The sequence below is a fragment of the Streptopelia decaocto genome, assembly GCF_964273445.1.
Source record: "Streptopelia decaocto genome assembly, chromosome: 13".
Lineage (NCBI taxonomy): Eukaryota > Metazoa > Chordata > Aves > Columbiformes > Columbidae > Streptopelia > Streptopelia decaocto.
The window spans coordinates 2,352,210-2,367,557 of record NC_138668.1 but is presented as its reverse complement, the minus strand read 5'-3'; the positions used below and the strand labels follow the sequence as shown (position 1 = coordinate 2,367,557).

Below are 15,348 nucleotides of genomic sequence, written 5' to 3'. Positions count from 1 at the left end.
TGTCACTTTGTTTTGACTTTTTTCCCCCTGTTTTTCTGTAGGGCAGTGGGATGTGAACACAGTCTTTGAAGGGAGAAGCCTAATTACAAAGTGAGGTTTAACAGTGCATCAGTTCCTGAGCTCCAGCCATCGGACTGGGGCAGAACCCGTTCATTATGAGCAGCCCCGTGCATGTTCCCTGGCTGATGCTTTTCCATGATGGGCAGCTGCCTGTATCAGGTCGAGAGAGGTTCTCCTGCCCCTCTGCTCTGCCCCGGGGAGACCACACCTGGAATCTTGTGTCCAGTTGTGACCCCTCAGTTCCAGCAGGACAGGGAACTGCTGCAGAGAGTCCAGCGCAGCCACCAAGATGCTGCAGGGAGTGGAGCATCTCCCGTGTGAGGAAAGGCTGAGGGAGCTGGGGCTCTGGAGCTGGACAAGAGGACACTGAGGGGGGACTCATTCCTGGGGATCAATATGGAAAAGGGGGAGTGTCAGGAGGATGGAGCCAGGTGCTTCTGGGTGACAACCAGTGACAGGACAAGGGGCGATGGGTGCAAACTGGAACACAGGAGGTTCCACTTAAATTTGAGAAGAAACTTGTTCCCAGTGAGGGTGGCAGAGCCTGGCCCAGGCTGCCCAGGGGGGTTGTGGAGTCTCCTGTGCAGACATTCCAACCCGCCTGGACACCTTCCTGTGTAACCTCATCTGGGTGTTCCTGCTCCATGGGGGGATTGCACTGGATGAGCTTTCCAGGGCCCTTCCAACCCCTGACACTGGGATTCTGTGATCCCGAAGAGCTGAAGCAGGATGGACGTGTTTGATGTGAACGGGGAGTTTTGAGAAGGGTCGATGCCCATTACTGGTACCTGGTACCCGTGGTGCTGCGTGATGCTCAGGGTTCTGTGCTTTGCCGTCATGGATTTCAGCGCCTCAATACAAATTCAGTTCTCTAAATTAGAGGTGTTGTTGAATTGTAATCGTCCTCTTTGATAAACACATCATTGGAGTTGAGATTTATCACGCTTATTGTTTGCTTTTATTCAGTGGAGAAGTTACCTGTCAGAGAATGAAATTAGGCTGGTTTGATATTATTCATATTAAGGCTCTGTTGATTGTTTCTTGTCCCTAATTCTTCTCTAGCTGCTTGCAATTTGATTGCTAATGTTTTCTTCAAGTATTTTATGAGATACCAAAATGCTGAAGTAATTTATAATTGCCAGATTCTGTATCTCCTCATCTGTTCCTCTGTCCTGTTTTTAGGGCCTGTCTTGCCATTTGTGAGCCCATCAAAGGTATTTGCTCACGGAGCGGAGATTACCGTGACTAATTTTTGAAGTATCTTAAGGATACGTTTTGTCAGTAGGTCCTGATTTTTAAGATATTTTATATGTTTAGATATATCCTGATATATCTAATAAATTCCAATATTCTTTCAGGTATTTCTGACCATATTTTGGCTTCTGTTCCCACACCTCATGCTGCTAATTTTACTCATTTAAAACATCTGGTCAAGCCTCAGTTACTATCTCCCTTTTTCTGTGTATATATTTGTATAGCTTAAAGCAAGACAACACATAGACATCTTTCTCTTTTATTTGTGTTTTCACAATGAATAGTTAGCTAAATTATACCTGATTGCAAATAGCATCTGTTTGATGTTGAAGCTCCATATCTTCCTTCAATCTTGAAATTTGCTCTTATTACAACTAATTTGAAATTAGGAGTCTGGAGAGGAAGAGGAGGGGGAAATCTCGCCACTGATTTCCTATAATGAAGCAGTCTATTAACATTCTCCAAAAATTATCATTAATTAAACAAAAAGCGCATCTAACGGTAGGAACAGGGATATTTCTGTACCATCAGAAAAGCTCCAAGTGGGAAATATTATGATGATTCTCCTTTAGAAAGCCCGTCTGCTCTGCCAGGCTCTAACCCAACACGAGTGAGAAAACAAGCGAGCTGCGCGTTCGGGTGGGGAATTAATAGTTGAAGTTCGCTCGGGTGGAAATAAAGCAGGTTTTACTGTGACTAGAATCTGTCATTAAAAAGCCATTATCGGAACTGGCCGGCACAATTCCTGCTCCTTCATTGCTAATGACAAAACAATCTGTTCTTTAAAAAACAACAACGCTATATTTTCTTTCGGAGAATGGTGCGGGAGACTTAGCAGAACAGGAGCCGGGTGGAGAGAGGCAGTTGAAAGATTTATTGATCAATAAACCAGACAATTACAGCTTGTTTATAAAGGTAAAAAAACCCCTCGAACCTTGGGCCTGCGAGCAACACCGAGACTCTAATAATAACAACTCCGGCAGCCAGCTTGGAACGATAAAAGTCAATAGGAAGATATAGGATTTCAATAAAATTATGACACCAGATAAACTTTACCCCAGGAACAAATTTTCCCTGGGTTTGCGAGTGACTTCAGTTGGATTTGTAACTTTAATTTCTTTCTTATTGATTTTTCTTTTCTTCAACTAATTAGAAGGCCTGTGGTGAATTGTGTGCATGTATGTTTGAGGGGGGGCTAACGAGCAGCAATAGGAATAGGGCCTGAATTTATATGTATGTATATAAGGTCAGATGACTTCTTAAATTTTTGGGGGCTGTATTTTTCTTTTCAGTTGCTTCCAATACCCAGCTGGGAATCACTCTCATCTCCTCGGGTATATTTGAAGCTGCCCTTGGAGTCAAACATGGGGGTTGTTGGTTGGGAGGAAGATGATGATGGTGGTTATGTGAACAGTTAGGACAGTTAGATAGGACAAGGGGTAATGGGTTCAAATTGGAACACAGGAGGTTCCACTTATATTTGAGAAGAAACTTGTTCCTGGTGAGGGTGGCAGAGCCTGGCCCAGGCTGCCCAGGGGGGTTGTGGAGTCTCCTTCTGTGCAGACATTCCAACCCGCCTGGACACCTTCCTGTGTAACCTCAGCTGGGTGTTCCTGCTCCATGGGGGGATTGCACTGGATGAGCTTTCCAGGTCCTTCCAACCCCTGACACTCTGGGATTCTGTGATTCGGTGAAAGAGCACCTGGAATGTGCCCCTGTGAGTCCGTGGTGAGCGACGCCCTGTGCTGCGTGAATTTGGAAATTCCCAGAGGAACCACTGTTCAGTGATTCTGATGGATACTCTCCTGGTAGAAAGCAGGAAAGCAGCCGTGTTGGGAAAAAGATTAGAAAGGGCGTCTGCAAGTCCCTGAGGAGGTTTTTGATGGAGCTTGGGGAATATCCCGTTGGGTGGGATGAGGAGATACTGCAGCAATTACTAAATTAGGATTACATTTTAGAGAATCTTGTCAGACAGAGGACTTCTCGACAGACTTTCTGTTTCCTGCCAAACTAACAAGATCTTTAGGAGGGAGGGAAAAGCTTTTGGTAAGTGCTCTTGACGGGGTGAAATTTAAAACATGGAACTGGGGACCACTCGTTGGAAGGCGAGAATTGATTTCATTACAATATTAATATTTAGAAATCATTAAAGAGGAGAACTAAACTCCAGGATCAAGTGTTTAATTGTACCGCCCTTTATTGCAGCTTTTCCGCACCTTTTTTTTTTTCCCAATACGGCTTGTGCTGTTTACTGTGTGTGTTATTTTTTGGGAAGTTTACTCTTCTGTTCTGAGAAAGGCTTTGAAGGGCAAGTCTGTTGATTTTAGGGAAAAACAGCCTGTAGGGCTGTCCTGCTCCCATGCAGTTTTCCCATCGTAACATGAAAGCAGGAGTTTGTCCTCCTTGCAGTTGAACGGCTCGGGGAACCATGAGAATCACGCTGGGGATGACTCAAATGACCTAATATTCAGCAGTTAATTGGAAGGTAAATGTAAAGGGAATTGCCAGGGGTCCTGTTTGCTGCTGAAAAAATGCTAAGGATTTTGGGACTGCCCCGCTGTAATGGAGAGAACATGGCAGTTTTAAATTAGCACGTTGAAAGATGCTCAGTACAAAATCGGGATAGCGGAGCAGTGCAAAGGGTGCTGTAATTGCAGATCTAATTGCAACAGCGTGCAAGAATCAAACCCAAACCTTTGTTAAACACCGTCACTACATTCTCTTGTGTGCTCCAGTCAATGATTCTGCAATAAATGGGGAATGAAAGTCATTTTGTGAGCAAAAGCAGTTTGTGTTATGCACTGGGCAGACTGGGTGCTGTGTCCGTGGGAGGACGGAGCCATCCCGTGCTGCTGCCCTTGTGCTCAACAGCTTCTGTACAAGGCAGTTCTGGTGTGCCTGGGTTTGAGTTTTCCTTTTCAGTGTTTTCTTTCGTGTGTCTGTCAGATGAATAATTCTTCCCAAACTATGGCAAAACTGCTCTTTCCTTGGAAAAATCTTTCTCTTCAGTCAGGCTTGAGCAAGGAGCTAGTGATAATTTCTAGTACTATTTACGTTAAAGCCTGTTTTCCTTTAGTAGTAGTAGTAGTATTAACTCAGTTCTCACAGCCCCAGGCTGTCCTTTATCTTGGGGTCCTTTTACCTGCTGACCAGCCCGACCATCTCTGCTGCCCTTTCCATCCGCGACGTGCTCTGCGCCCGCGGGGCCTCTGGCAGTGCCCCCAGTCTTCTGTTCACACCTCCACCTGCATGTTCCTGCCCCACTTGCCACCCGCCTCCCGTCTTTGACCTTTAGATTTTGAAGGAGGAGATAACCTTTGTATCCAGGCTTGCTCAGCCTCACCGGCACTATCCGAAATACACCCTATTTCATTTGGCAGTGGGGGAGAAGGACCTTTTTTCCTACCCTGGCAATTCGTGATTTCCCAAGAGCAGGTTCCCAGCAAAGCGTTTCAGCCGGGTCTGTGGAGCGCTCCACGTTCAGCCTGTGGGCCTGGTCTGGGTGCGAACGGCACAGCTATAAAGCTGAGCGATCTAATCACATTTGGGATGCTTGCAATGGAAGAATTAACACAAGAGAACTGGTCTGTCCGGAGTGCTTGTGCGTTTCTGTAGCGGGGCGAGGTATGAACAGCAAACTTGAGCAGCACTGTCAGGTTCCTTGGAGGTTTTGCTCTTTGGGGCCTGCACCTCTTTGTTCTGTAGCCTCACAAGCATTAAGGTGCTTCCGTGCAGTCAAAAGATAAAGCACTTCATCAGCTGCCTAATCCCTCTATGCATATTGCACTGTGAACGGTAATCTCCTTAAAACACACCTGACTTTTTGAAGTTTTCAGTCTTTTTTTCCTCATTCTTCTTCTCCGTCAACTGGGAGTGCATTAGGAAATTCTTCAACCAGGGACCCACGTGAAGTTTTACCTTTAGTTTTCAGCCCAAGCTTTGTACTTGGGAGTGTGGATGTTCTCAGGGAAGGGACGGGGACCCTCCTTTTTGTCTGTTTTTGCAAATGCTTGGTTATAATTACCAGCAAAGAACAAAGTGAGCCAAACACTTTGTCTGTGAGATATTAACCTCAGAAAAATATTTATTATACACAGCGAGGGTTGCAGTGTTGAACAAGTGATAAGTCACATACCATTTAGAGGATATTTGCTCTCAGACACTTTGTTTGTTTTCAAATCTGTTTCATTTCTGTTGCCACAATTCTGTTCGTTCATTGCTGGAACTCTTTGGCAGGAAAAATGTCAAGTGCTACACTAAATATTTTGCTGAAGAAACCCATTCAGCCATGTTGAATTAGAGTAATGTCTCCAAAAAGAAGGCAGGCTCTGTTTTCAGTTGCCATCTGCTTCTTAGAGTGTATGCACGTTGTTTTCCTGCAAGGGATATGTGGTTTTACATACACAGGACAGTCTGATTTTTCAGTTTTCAGAGCAGCAGTATTTATTTTATTAGAACTGTGTGTTCATCTGTGGCTTGGTGCCGATATGAAGGCTACGAGCATATATCCTTGCTCTGTAAAAGAAAAATGGGCAAAAATGTTGAATGTTGTTGGGGAACTGTCTCCTTGGGCTGATGTCGGGGGCTTTTTCCCTAAAGGTGGTTTCTGTTCCTCCCGACAGGAGCGTGATGGGATGCGAGCGATCCTGGAGTCGTACGACAGCGAGCTGACCCCTGCGGAGCACTCGCCGCAGCTGAGCCGGCGCATGCGCGAGGCCGAGGAGATGGTGCAGAAGCTGCACGCTCATAACACCGAGCTGGAGGTAACCAAAGCGGCCCGCTCTAAGAACGGGGGGGAAGTAGTTGAGACCTTTAAAATTTTAATTACCTGGTGACGTAAAGATTTGCAAAGTTCAGACTTGGAAATTCCAGGGTCAATAAGACGCCAAGTTACTCTGCAGCCAAAGCTGGCAGAAGCCAAGAATAATCCTCTGTGGGTGCAATGAGTCTGCTCTGCGTTAGGCGTAGCTGTGCCGTGTGGCCGGAGTGACAACTGCTCCCTGCAGCTGACAGGGTTGTGTGAAGGGGAAATAAAGGGGCAATGAGATGTAGCAGGTGTGGCGTCTTCTCTGTGCTCTGGTCTAAGGGATTCACTACATCGTGTGTGTAGCAAACCCCTCTGTACGCGTTGTGTGTGTGTGTGTTTGTAAGAGCTTTACTCTACGGGTTGAAGAAGTAAAGTATGTGTCTGCTGTTAATTCTTCCCTTCTTGGCATTGGGCCTGAAACCCCCAGAATACCAGTAACTCTGTTAAATGCTTTTTCCTAGATTTTCTCTAAGAAAAAACATTCTTTCCAACGACAGAAGTATTTCTGGTAGGAATTCTTACACTGGTTTTAGTTCTCTTTTGGAAAATGTGTAATCTGAAATGTGACTGTAATGAGGCAAATGTTAACATGCGTTTGCCAAATAGTTCCTGTCTTCTCTGTTGTACTTTGTTACAGTGGGATGGGCTTTATGGTCATGAATTGAAATATTTGGAATATGTCTGTGATTTTAAAGCCTGGCAGTTTTATTACATAGGCTTTACAGCAGTCATAAGTATGTGAGTTTGCCTTTCTTCACGCCTAGCTCCACCATCATATAGATTTATAGACGCCATTATTCAAATGGTCTAAAACTTGATGCTCCTCGGATTCATGTTGAAGCCATCAAATCGATTGTCCTGCTGTACAGAAACCTCTTTGCTGCTTCTGGTGTCTTTAGAAATGCTCTTGTGCTGTGTTGGTAGGTGGGGACTCGGGCAGTACTGGCTCCAGCGACCCAAAGGCAGAGCGAGCAGAGCAGTGCAGTGCTATACATCAGTATCATGGTATAGATCCACTTCATCTGTTTCTCAGAAGAGAAATTCTGTGAAGTTTTGGACAAGTCAATAGCGAAGTTAGCTGGTAATGTAAGATGAAATGGAAATTTGCCTGAATTTGTCCGTCTCAGAATGTTTCTCTGTGTTGTCTTTTGATCACCGTATTGCTCAGCACCAGAGAGTAGGGTTAGACAACGCTGACATAAAGAGGCGGCTGTTTTATCCTGTTTCCTTAGTTGTTTCTAACAGCGGCTCTGGGTTGTTAGAGGAACAATGCCCAAGTTGTCACTGAATAGGTTAAACGTGCACAGCGTCTTTGGGCAACAGCAAATGACTTTTTCTTCTTCAGGTGAAAGCATGGAAGGGTGTGGGAACCAATTGCTACACCTCTCTTATTATTTACAGGGAACACATTTAAAGTTTGTTTTTGTGGATATGGATTAAGGGCTACATGGAAAATTTCAGAAAGGAGCTGTGTGCTCTGGAGGTTTGTTCTGTGTGATGTCAACCTTTAAGCCTTTCAAAGACTTTGCCAGAAACAGGATGCAAAGACCTGATATTCCCCTTGTAAAGTAAAATTTTACGCTTCGCTTGGTTGCGTTTCCCTTTCTGACTGCAGCGTCCACTGCCAAATCCCATCTAGTTTGAAATTTTGGGGGAAAGGTTTTTTCATTCTAGTAAAAATCTGAAAACCGGCAAGGGAAATGGAGGTGCAGGCAGGACTCCGGGTGCTTCAGCATTGGGAGCAGCAGCTGTAATCAACTGCCTGTAGATCAAAGAGCTGTTCAATAACAGCTATTAATAACTTCTAACACCATGCTCTGCGCCCTCCCGGCTCTGCTGAGCCCCTGTATGAGTTTTAGAAATGTTGACACCTGCATGACTCATCTCACAAACAGAGGAGCCGGGGGAACGAGGCACCTTGGAGCTTCGCTTGGCTTTGAGATGCGGGAGAAACAGACTCTGGTGGGGAGGGCTGGGAAGGGAAAAGGGAAATCCCACATGTTGAGGTCAGTTTGGGGTGTCTCGTGCTGTGGGGGGGTGTGAGGGCAGCGCACAACCAGCTTGGAGAGTAGCACAAAGGGATGAGAAGAGCCCGTCTGTGAGCGTCGTGCATATGGCAGCAGAGCAACAATGCACACGACTGGTCTGATGAGACCCAGGTGAGGGCTGGGGAGGCTGCAGAGAAAGAGAACGATGGATCTGAGCTGAAAAGGCCAGGCTGACACTATTAATTTTGCTAGGCTAAGCTGATCAGTTAATCCCAGGTTCCAGTAGAGGTTGGGGAATGACCTGTTAGAGAGCAGGGTAGGGGAAAGGGACCTGGGGGTCCTGGGGACAGCAGGGTGACCATGAGCCAGCACTGGGCCCTTGTGGCCAGGAAGCCAATGGTACCTGGGGTGGGTTAGAAGGGGGTGGTCAGTAGGTCAGAGAGGTTCTCCTGCCCCTCTGCTCTGCCCTGGGGAGACCACACCTGGAATCTTGTGTCCAGTTGTGGCCCCTCAGTTCCAGCAGGACAGGGAACTGCTGCAGAGAGTCCAGCGCAGCCACCAAGATGGTGGTGGTGTGATTAAAGAGTGGAAAACAATGAAGATGGCTGGTGAAGAGAGGTTATACCGCTGTGGGTTACCACAGCTGTGCCACAGAGGGGCGATCCTGGTGGCTCTGGGAGCGCTGCGCGGGTGTCCAGGTTGTCCCTGTGCGCTGCGTCTCCTCTGGGGAGGCTGCAGCTGCCGCTGTGATCCAGGAGCAGCTTGAGCTTAAAAAAGCCCTTGTAGCCTCCAAGGCAAAGGCATCGTCTCCTCTTGCACTACATTTTGTAGCTTCTAGCTTTCAGCTTTGTTCATAAACCTTAACATTCACGCCATGTACCACGTCTCTCCTCCCTGACTTCTTTTATCACCCTTTTTTCTTTACTTTTTTTTTTGCTACCGAGTACTTAATTTACCAAAATCTCTGTCTGTGCTCCCTAGCAGTGAGTCCTTTGATACTTTTCTTTCTCGTTTCTTCTGACTGCACTGTTACCAGCAGCCCCACCTCTGAGCAAACCATAGAGGGGGAAACAGTGAGGTTCTTAACAGGGATGTTTCTTTACTCTAAAAATGGAGCTTTTCCCATCCATTCCAGCAGCAGCTCTGTGTGAGGCAGGAGGCTCTCTGGTGAAGATGGAGCGATGGCGATAACGCGGTAGGAAAGAGGAGGAAGCTGTGTGGGACTAGGAAGATTTTGGGCTTTTAACTCATTAGGGAGATGAGGTCTCTGATAAGTCCTTTGGTTGATCTGTAAATGGAGGTGGGAAGCCATTTAAAAAGAACACAGGGAATGAGAGAGGAGTGTTTAAGCCCTGGAGGGCTGTGTGTGAGCAGTTTCCTAATGTGTGCTGGGAGGATGGAGTTAGCTGGTACTCTGACTTGTACATAGAATCATAGAACTATTTCAGCTGGTAGGGACCCTCAGGATCATCGAGTCCAAGCATAACTCAACTCCAGCACTAAACCACGTCCCTAAGAACCTCTTCTAAACACCTTTTAAACCCCTCCAGGGATGGTGACTCCAGCACTGCCCTGGGCAGCCTGTTCCTATGCCTGACAGCCATTTTTGTGAATAATTTTTTCCTAATACCCAATCTAAACCTCCCCTGATACAACTTGAGGCCGTTTCCTCTCATCCTATCACTTGCTACTTGGGAGAAGAGACCAACCCCTCCGTGCTCCGAGCTCCTTTCAGGCAGTTCAGCCAGTGATCAGCTCTCCCCTCAGCTCCTGTTCTCCAGCTGAACCCCCAGCTCCCTCAGCCGCTCCATCACACTCGTGCTCCAGCCCCTCAGCAGCTTCGTCAACTCCTCTGCGCTCTCTCCGGTATTTCAATGTCCTTCTTATTATGAGGGTCCAAAACTGAGCACACTATTCGAGGTGGGGTCTCACCAGCACCGAGTACAGAGGCACAATCACTTCTCCCTCCTTCCCGGCCCTCGCTGGCCACGAGAGCTGCTGGGACCGCGCTGTGTCACCGACATCGCCTGGATCACAGACACCTTTCCAAACTGGACTACAGAAGGGTGCTTTCGTCCTGGATCTCTTCAGGGAAGCAGTATTGCTGCATAAGGACTAGTCCTCTCCGAGCCGCGTGGGACAGAGGGCGAGAAGACAAAGAGAGGCTGATGGGGAACTTTTAAAATCCCCTTCATTGGTGAGTGATGTGAAAAGCTGGATCTCTAATGCACGGCCATGCAAACGTGGTCTGTTCTGGGATGGAAAACGGTTGTTTTATCCCCACAGAGCCTGGTGCTCTCCTCCCACACGCCGCGCTGGCTGGAGGGCTTCGGAAAAGCACTTCATGGAGCGGCGAACGTAAAGCAGGGAGGAGATGGAAAGAGAAATGCTGTCTGAACTGGTGGCTGGAAATGGAAGCCGGCTGTGTCAGCCTATTTCACGTGCTTAATGAAGTGTCACTCACCATCTTCTTAAAAGTGTGTTTTGGAACTGAAGAGGGAATGAGTTTGTCCCTGGCCAGCCTGCTATGAATGCTTAAAATAAACAAAATTATAGCCGTACTTATGCAAAGGCATGAATTTTTGGTTTGATACTGGTGATATTAACAGTTTTCTTGCCAGTCTTGGTTAACTTTTACTACCTTAGCTCCCATTGCTTCTCATTTCAGGGTAAATACAACAAAACAAGAAGTTTCCGAGCGTGCAGCAGCTACTGTGGAAAAGCTCTGATGTGGAGTTTAGTGTTTGAAAAGTCAAATCCAGCTGCACAAAAGAGAAATAATCATAAATATAACTCCATTAATAGCGATTTTATTACAACGCACTTGGCTCCATATGAAACTTTAATGAAGAGAGATTTGCAAGGAAGACTCATGCTGACACCTTCAATGGGCTCTGGCATTTTTTACATTGAGAGATTTACGCTGTCTGTGAGCGCCATATGTATTCTAATCAGTCAATTATGAGCCTGACAGTTTCGACACATGAAATGCCATATGCTCTGTGTTTTTGTTCCACCACGGGCATTCTGGTGACCTCGAAACTCATTGACCATATAGTGCCACCGTATCTGCACCTGATGACTGCAGCGCATCTGCTGGCGGTGAAAAACGGGCATCTCTGGTTCTCGTGATGTTAGTCACAAATGTGCTCCTTGCCAAAGGAGTTTTACTTAGCAGTCACCCTGGTGTTTAAAGTGCTTAAAATTTATGTGTGGATGCAATAAAATGTTTATTTGAGCAGTTAGCAGTTCCTTCTTGTCTCTCACTCAGCTTCCCCATCAGTGCTTTTTTACCTCCTGTTTTTTCTCTCTTTGATCCACACTTTATGTTTATCGTGCTTTATCTCTGCTGAATTTCCTCTCCCCCTCCAAGGTACATTGCTTCTTTACATAGCAGAAGGAGTTTCTGTGATGATGGGAACTTTACAGAGAAATTTCCTCCCATCTGTGCAAGGTACCCAAGAGTTTGTTTTAATTTTCAGGTTTCTTCTGGCTCCTTTTTCTCCCTGTCTCTCGCCAGCCAGCCTTTGCGTGCTGCTTTTTCTCGGTGACACCTGCAAGAAGCAGTGAGATTACTCTGTTCGCTTTGGAAGTCCATAAGGAGCAAGCCCGAGTCACTAGAGCTTTCCCGCCACTCCAGAATGGCATATGTTTCACTTGCCCAGACGTCTGCTGTCACTGTAGCATCTTATCTGTGATTCATGAGGGCAAAACCAGGCTCCCTCTGGAGAGGATGCTCACGGTGCTCCATGCATCAGCTGCCGCTGATCGCTGGAGCAGACACAGCGCTGAACATCATCTTCTGACAAAGCAAACACCTTGTCGAAATAGCATTTTGAACCTGAACGCTTCGGCATCTCTTGGCAGACTTGAGCCTTCCTGAGCGCCGCCGCGGTCCTTCGCCTTTCCTCTGGTGTTTAAGGAGAGCGGGTCAGGCTCCGTGTCCTCCGGCGGTCCTGCAGAATGGATTATCTCGGGTTCTCTCTTCTTCCACACATTTCATCTTCCTTCAGACCCCAGTGACCTTGTCAAGTCGGGGAGCCATTAGTTTCCTCCCCTCCCTTTTACCTGCCAGGGGCTGTGTTGTGGGAGAGCACCTTGCAAATAACCGTCACATAAATGAGGAAAACGAGTCACAGAGGGGCTGAGTGATTTGTTGAAGGTGACAGTCCCTGCTCTGTGGAAGAAGAACGCCTCTTTGAGCGGGTCGATGCTGCAGCAGCGCCTTTCTCTCCATATCTGAGACCTTCGGTTTGTCAAACTTGATTTTCGAACTCAGTTACTGTTAATTTTTCTGAGGAGATTTGCCATTTTGGATCTGTCCTGCAAGTTATTAATTGATCAAGAGAAGTGGTCCATGGCAGTGCTGTATACTGGAGATATTCTGCACAAACCAGCATTGTTTTCACTACAGGTAGATTTTTAGAGCGGTTTTTAGTGTGCGGATGCTCTGACAGTTTAAGAATGGCTCTAACTCAGCAGTTCCTAGGGGTCCACAAGCCTCCATCATTCTTAAGACATAGAATGTCTGGGCACCAACTTGCATAGAGTAAATTAAATCATGAACTAAGACAATATCTGTACCTTTAGCCTATGATAAATGGTTTTATAGGCAAACCCACAGAAAAATGACCAGTTGCAGAACAACGAGCAGCTGTAACGACCGTTTTGCTGTTCTTGCTGCATATTGAAGTCGGCTCTTGAAGTGCATGGAGCAGAAAAGCATTTCCCAGCTCCGCTGCCTTCTCGTGCTTGAGTGCAAGAAGAACGAGGAGAGACATTGTAATTTCCATCACGTCTTGCTGAAAGTCTTGCTCCTGATGTAGACATAGTCTGTGACGCTACACCCAGTTCTCTTACCGATTAGATCACATCTTGACTCTCTCTAAACCTAAAAATCTCTAGTAATGATAAATAAAAATCATCGCCTGGAGTTTAGGATGCAGCCTCCACTGTCTGAAGTGTTTCGGTCCACAGGAAGCAGAGCTCACCGAGGTGTGACCGTGCTAATATCAGCAACCTGCTGTCTGGGCGTGATGCTCCGAGGACGTGGGGACGCTCCTGTTCTCGGCCTCCCAAGGGTCTCGCTCCACCCCCAGGTGACCGATAGACACCAGCAGCAACAAGATTTCTCCCACCCCACAACCTGCGCTCCCCTAAAACTGCTCGTGGTGTGAACAAACCCTCCTGTAGCCCCTTCTGGTGAGGTTATGAATAACCAAGCACGACCGAGGGAATTTGGATTAGATTTAAATGTACCTGGCTATAGCAGACAAGAGAAACAGATGAACTGGGTCTGAATTCCTGCGGAAGATTTAAAATTGGGTTCTTTCTTACACAGTGTTTTGGAAAGAGAAGATAACTGATGTGCGTTTATGAGTCATATTTACCACAGCAGAACAGAGGAGAGCATTGCAAACGCTTTACACTGGAGAGCTTGCGTGCCTGTGCCTGGAGATACAGGCTCTGCAATTAGATGTCTTTAGGTGGAGGAGGAAGCAAGAATACGTTTGGAGCAGGAGCCCCAGCAAATGGCAGCAGACAAAGGCGTTGCAGAAAAGAGCTACTTTTGTGCAATATGGTGCATGTCACCTCCTGCTGCGGGGCTGTGGGAGCAGGGGTGACACCGGCATGCAGGTAGCGCAGTGATAACGAGTCTCTTGTGCCTCACAGGCACAAGACAGAAGGAAAAGGCAAAATAAACATCTTTGGGGAATGGGGTTAGGAGCAGGTAGCTTCCAGCTTTTTAAAGGGGAGGCTTTGAAGATGTAGAAATATGTTCCTACGTCTTATCTTGGTGTCCATTGCTTGCTGTTGCAAGCCGGGTGGTGCGGAGGGAAGGGCTGAGCCTGCTGGGCACGTTCTTTAGGGCCTGCGCCATCTCCCAGCATTGCTTTCCACAGTGACAGAACCATTTGGGGTTTGCTTGCAATGGTAGAGAAACGCTCACCAAGGCAAACCACCTGCTTTCTGCGTTTAATTCAGAGATTTAACCTCTTTAAACCTCTTCCAAGCTGGAAAGCACGTCCGTACGGACCATGTCCTGGCAGCCCGTGTCACTGTTTGGGAGCCGGGTGTGTGTTTGGGGCCGCTCGAGTGATCCATGGATGGGAATGGTGAAAGGTTCCCAAGGGTTTCCAAGGGCACGTGGCCTCTTTCCAGAGCAGGGTGATGGGATCCCGTTGGCAGCGATGCTGCATCCTCCCGAGAGCATCCGGCACAAAGGTGTGATCCGTCTTCATCTGGTTCATCACCAGACAGGTATTTTGGTGCCTGGCTCATTAGGGACAGAAAAATTAGCCAGTTCTGGCCAATTTATCTCCAAACTAAAAACTGTTTATTCGGAGTTTCTCAGAGGTGCTCTCTGCTCAGTGCATCTCATCGTTTTTGGACTCTGTTGGTGATTGAGGATTCAGCGCTACCACAAAGTTGATGTTAAATGTCTCCTAATTATTAGAACTGCTACTTAAGAATATTCTTGCATTGATTAAAGGTTCAACATCTAGCGGAAACCAAGAAATTCCAGGGGACAAAGGAGGTAAATATCTTGTGAAAAAAAATGAGAGCTAAGATTCCACATCAGGATAACGCTTTATACACAAAGTGCCATGGAAATTTTAGCTGTTCCCTAACTCTGTGTTGTATTAATGACATTAAATAGTGCTTATCTGGGTGTCTTAAGAGATATTCTGAGCTTGTTGAGATTTGTTGATTTTTATAATGATTGGATTTGAATTCTGTGATTTGTAGTGCTTCATTTCAGAATAATTACATAAACCCTGCATAATTTAAGATTTAAAGTACGTATCTGTAAGTATGTTCATGACAGCTTTTAATACATGATGATAGGCTCCTGTAAGAAAGAGGGATTAATATTGTTAATGATTATTTTCTATTTAAAAACACACTGAAGAGATTCCAGAGATTCCCTGCAGGCTCGTTATGGGGCTCAACGCTTTTCTGCCCACTGTGTTCCTATGGGCTCCAGCTACCGCGTTTTGTTGAAATCCCGTTACCTATGGGTTCTTATATATAAACAGGAGATGTGCTTTGAGAAAACACCACCAGCAGAAGCTCCTTTCCAGGTCTTGTGAATCCTGGCGTTCCTGCCCTTTGCGGTTTGCAAGAATTGTAAGATCCGCTTTAATACACTCAATACTTTGGTTATTGTGGCAATTTGAACAGTGGTCGTTGCTGTCTCGGTTTTCTTTTTGAAGCCCATTGTTTCCCATTTTGGCC

General features: G+C 46.5%; 1 protein-coding gene across 1 annotated transcript in view; it reads left to right on the top strand.

The window, feature by feature from the left end:
- The window catches only part of MAD1L1 (mitotic arrest deficient 1 like 1), a 305,040-nt gene that overhangs the window by 131,986 nt on the left and 157,706 nt on the right, over positions 1-15,348 (top strand). The window contains exon 13 of the mRNA XM_082064189.1: positions 5,937-6,077. Within this exon, the coding sequence (XP_081920315.1) occupies positions 5,937-6,077 (141 nt within the window). The remainder of the gene's footprint in view (positions 1-5,936; positions 6,078-15,348) is intronic.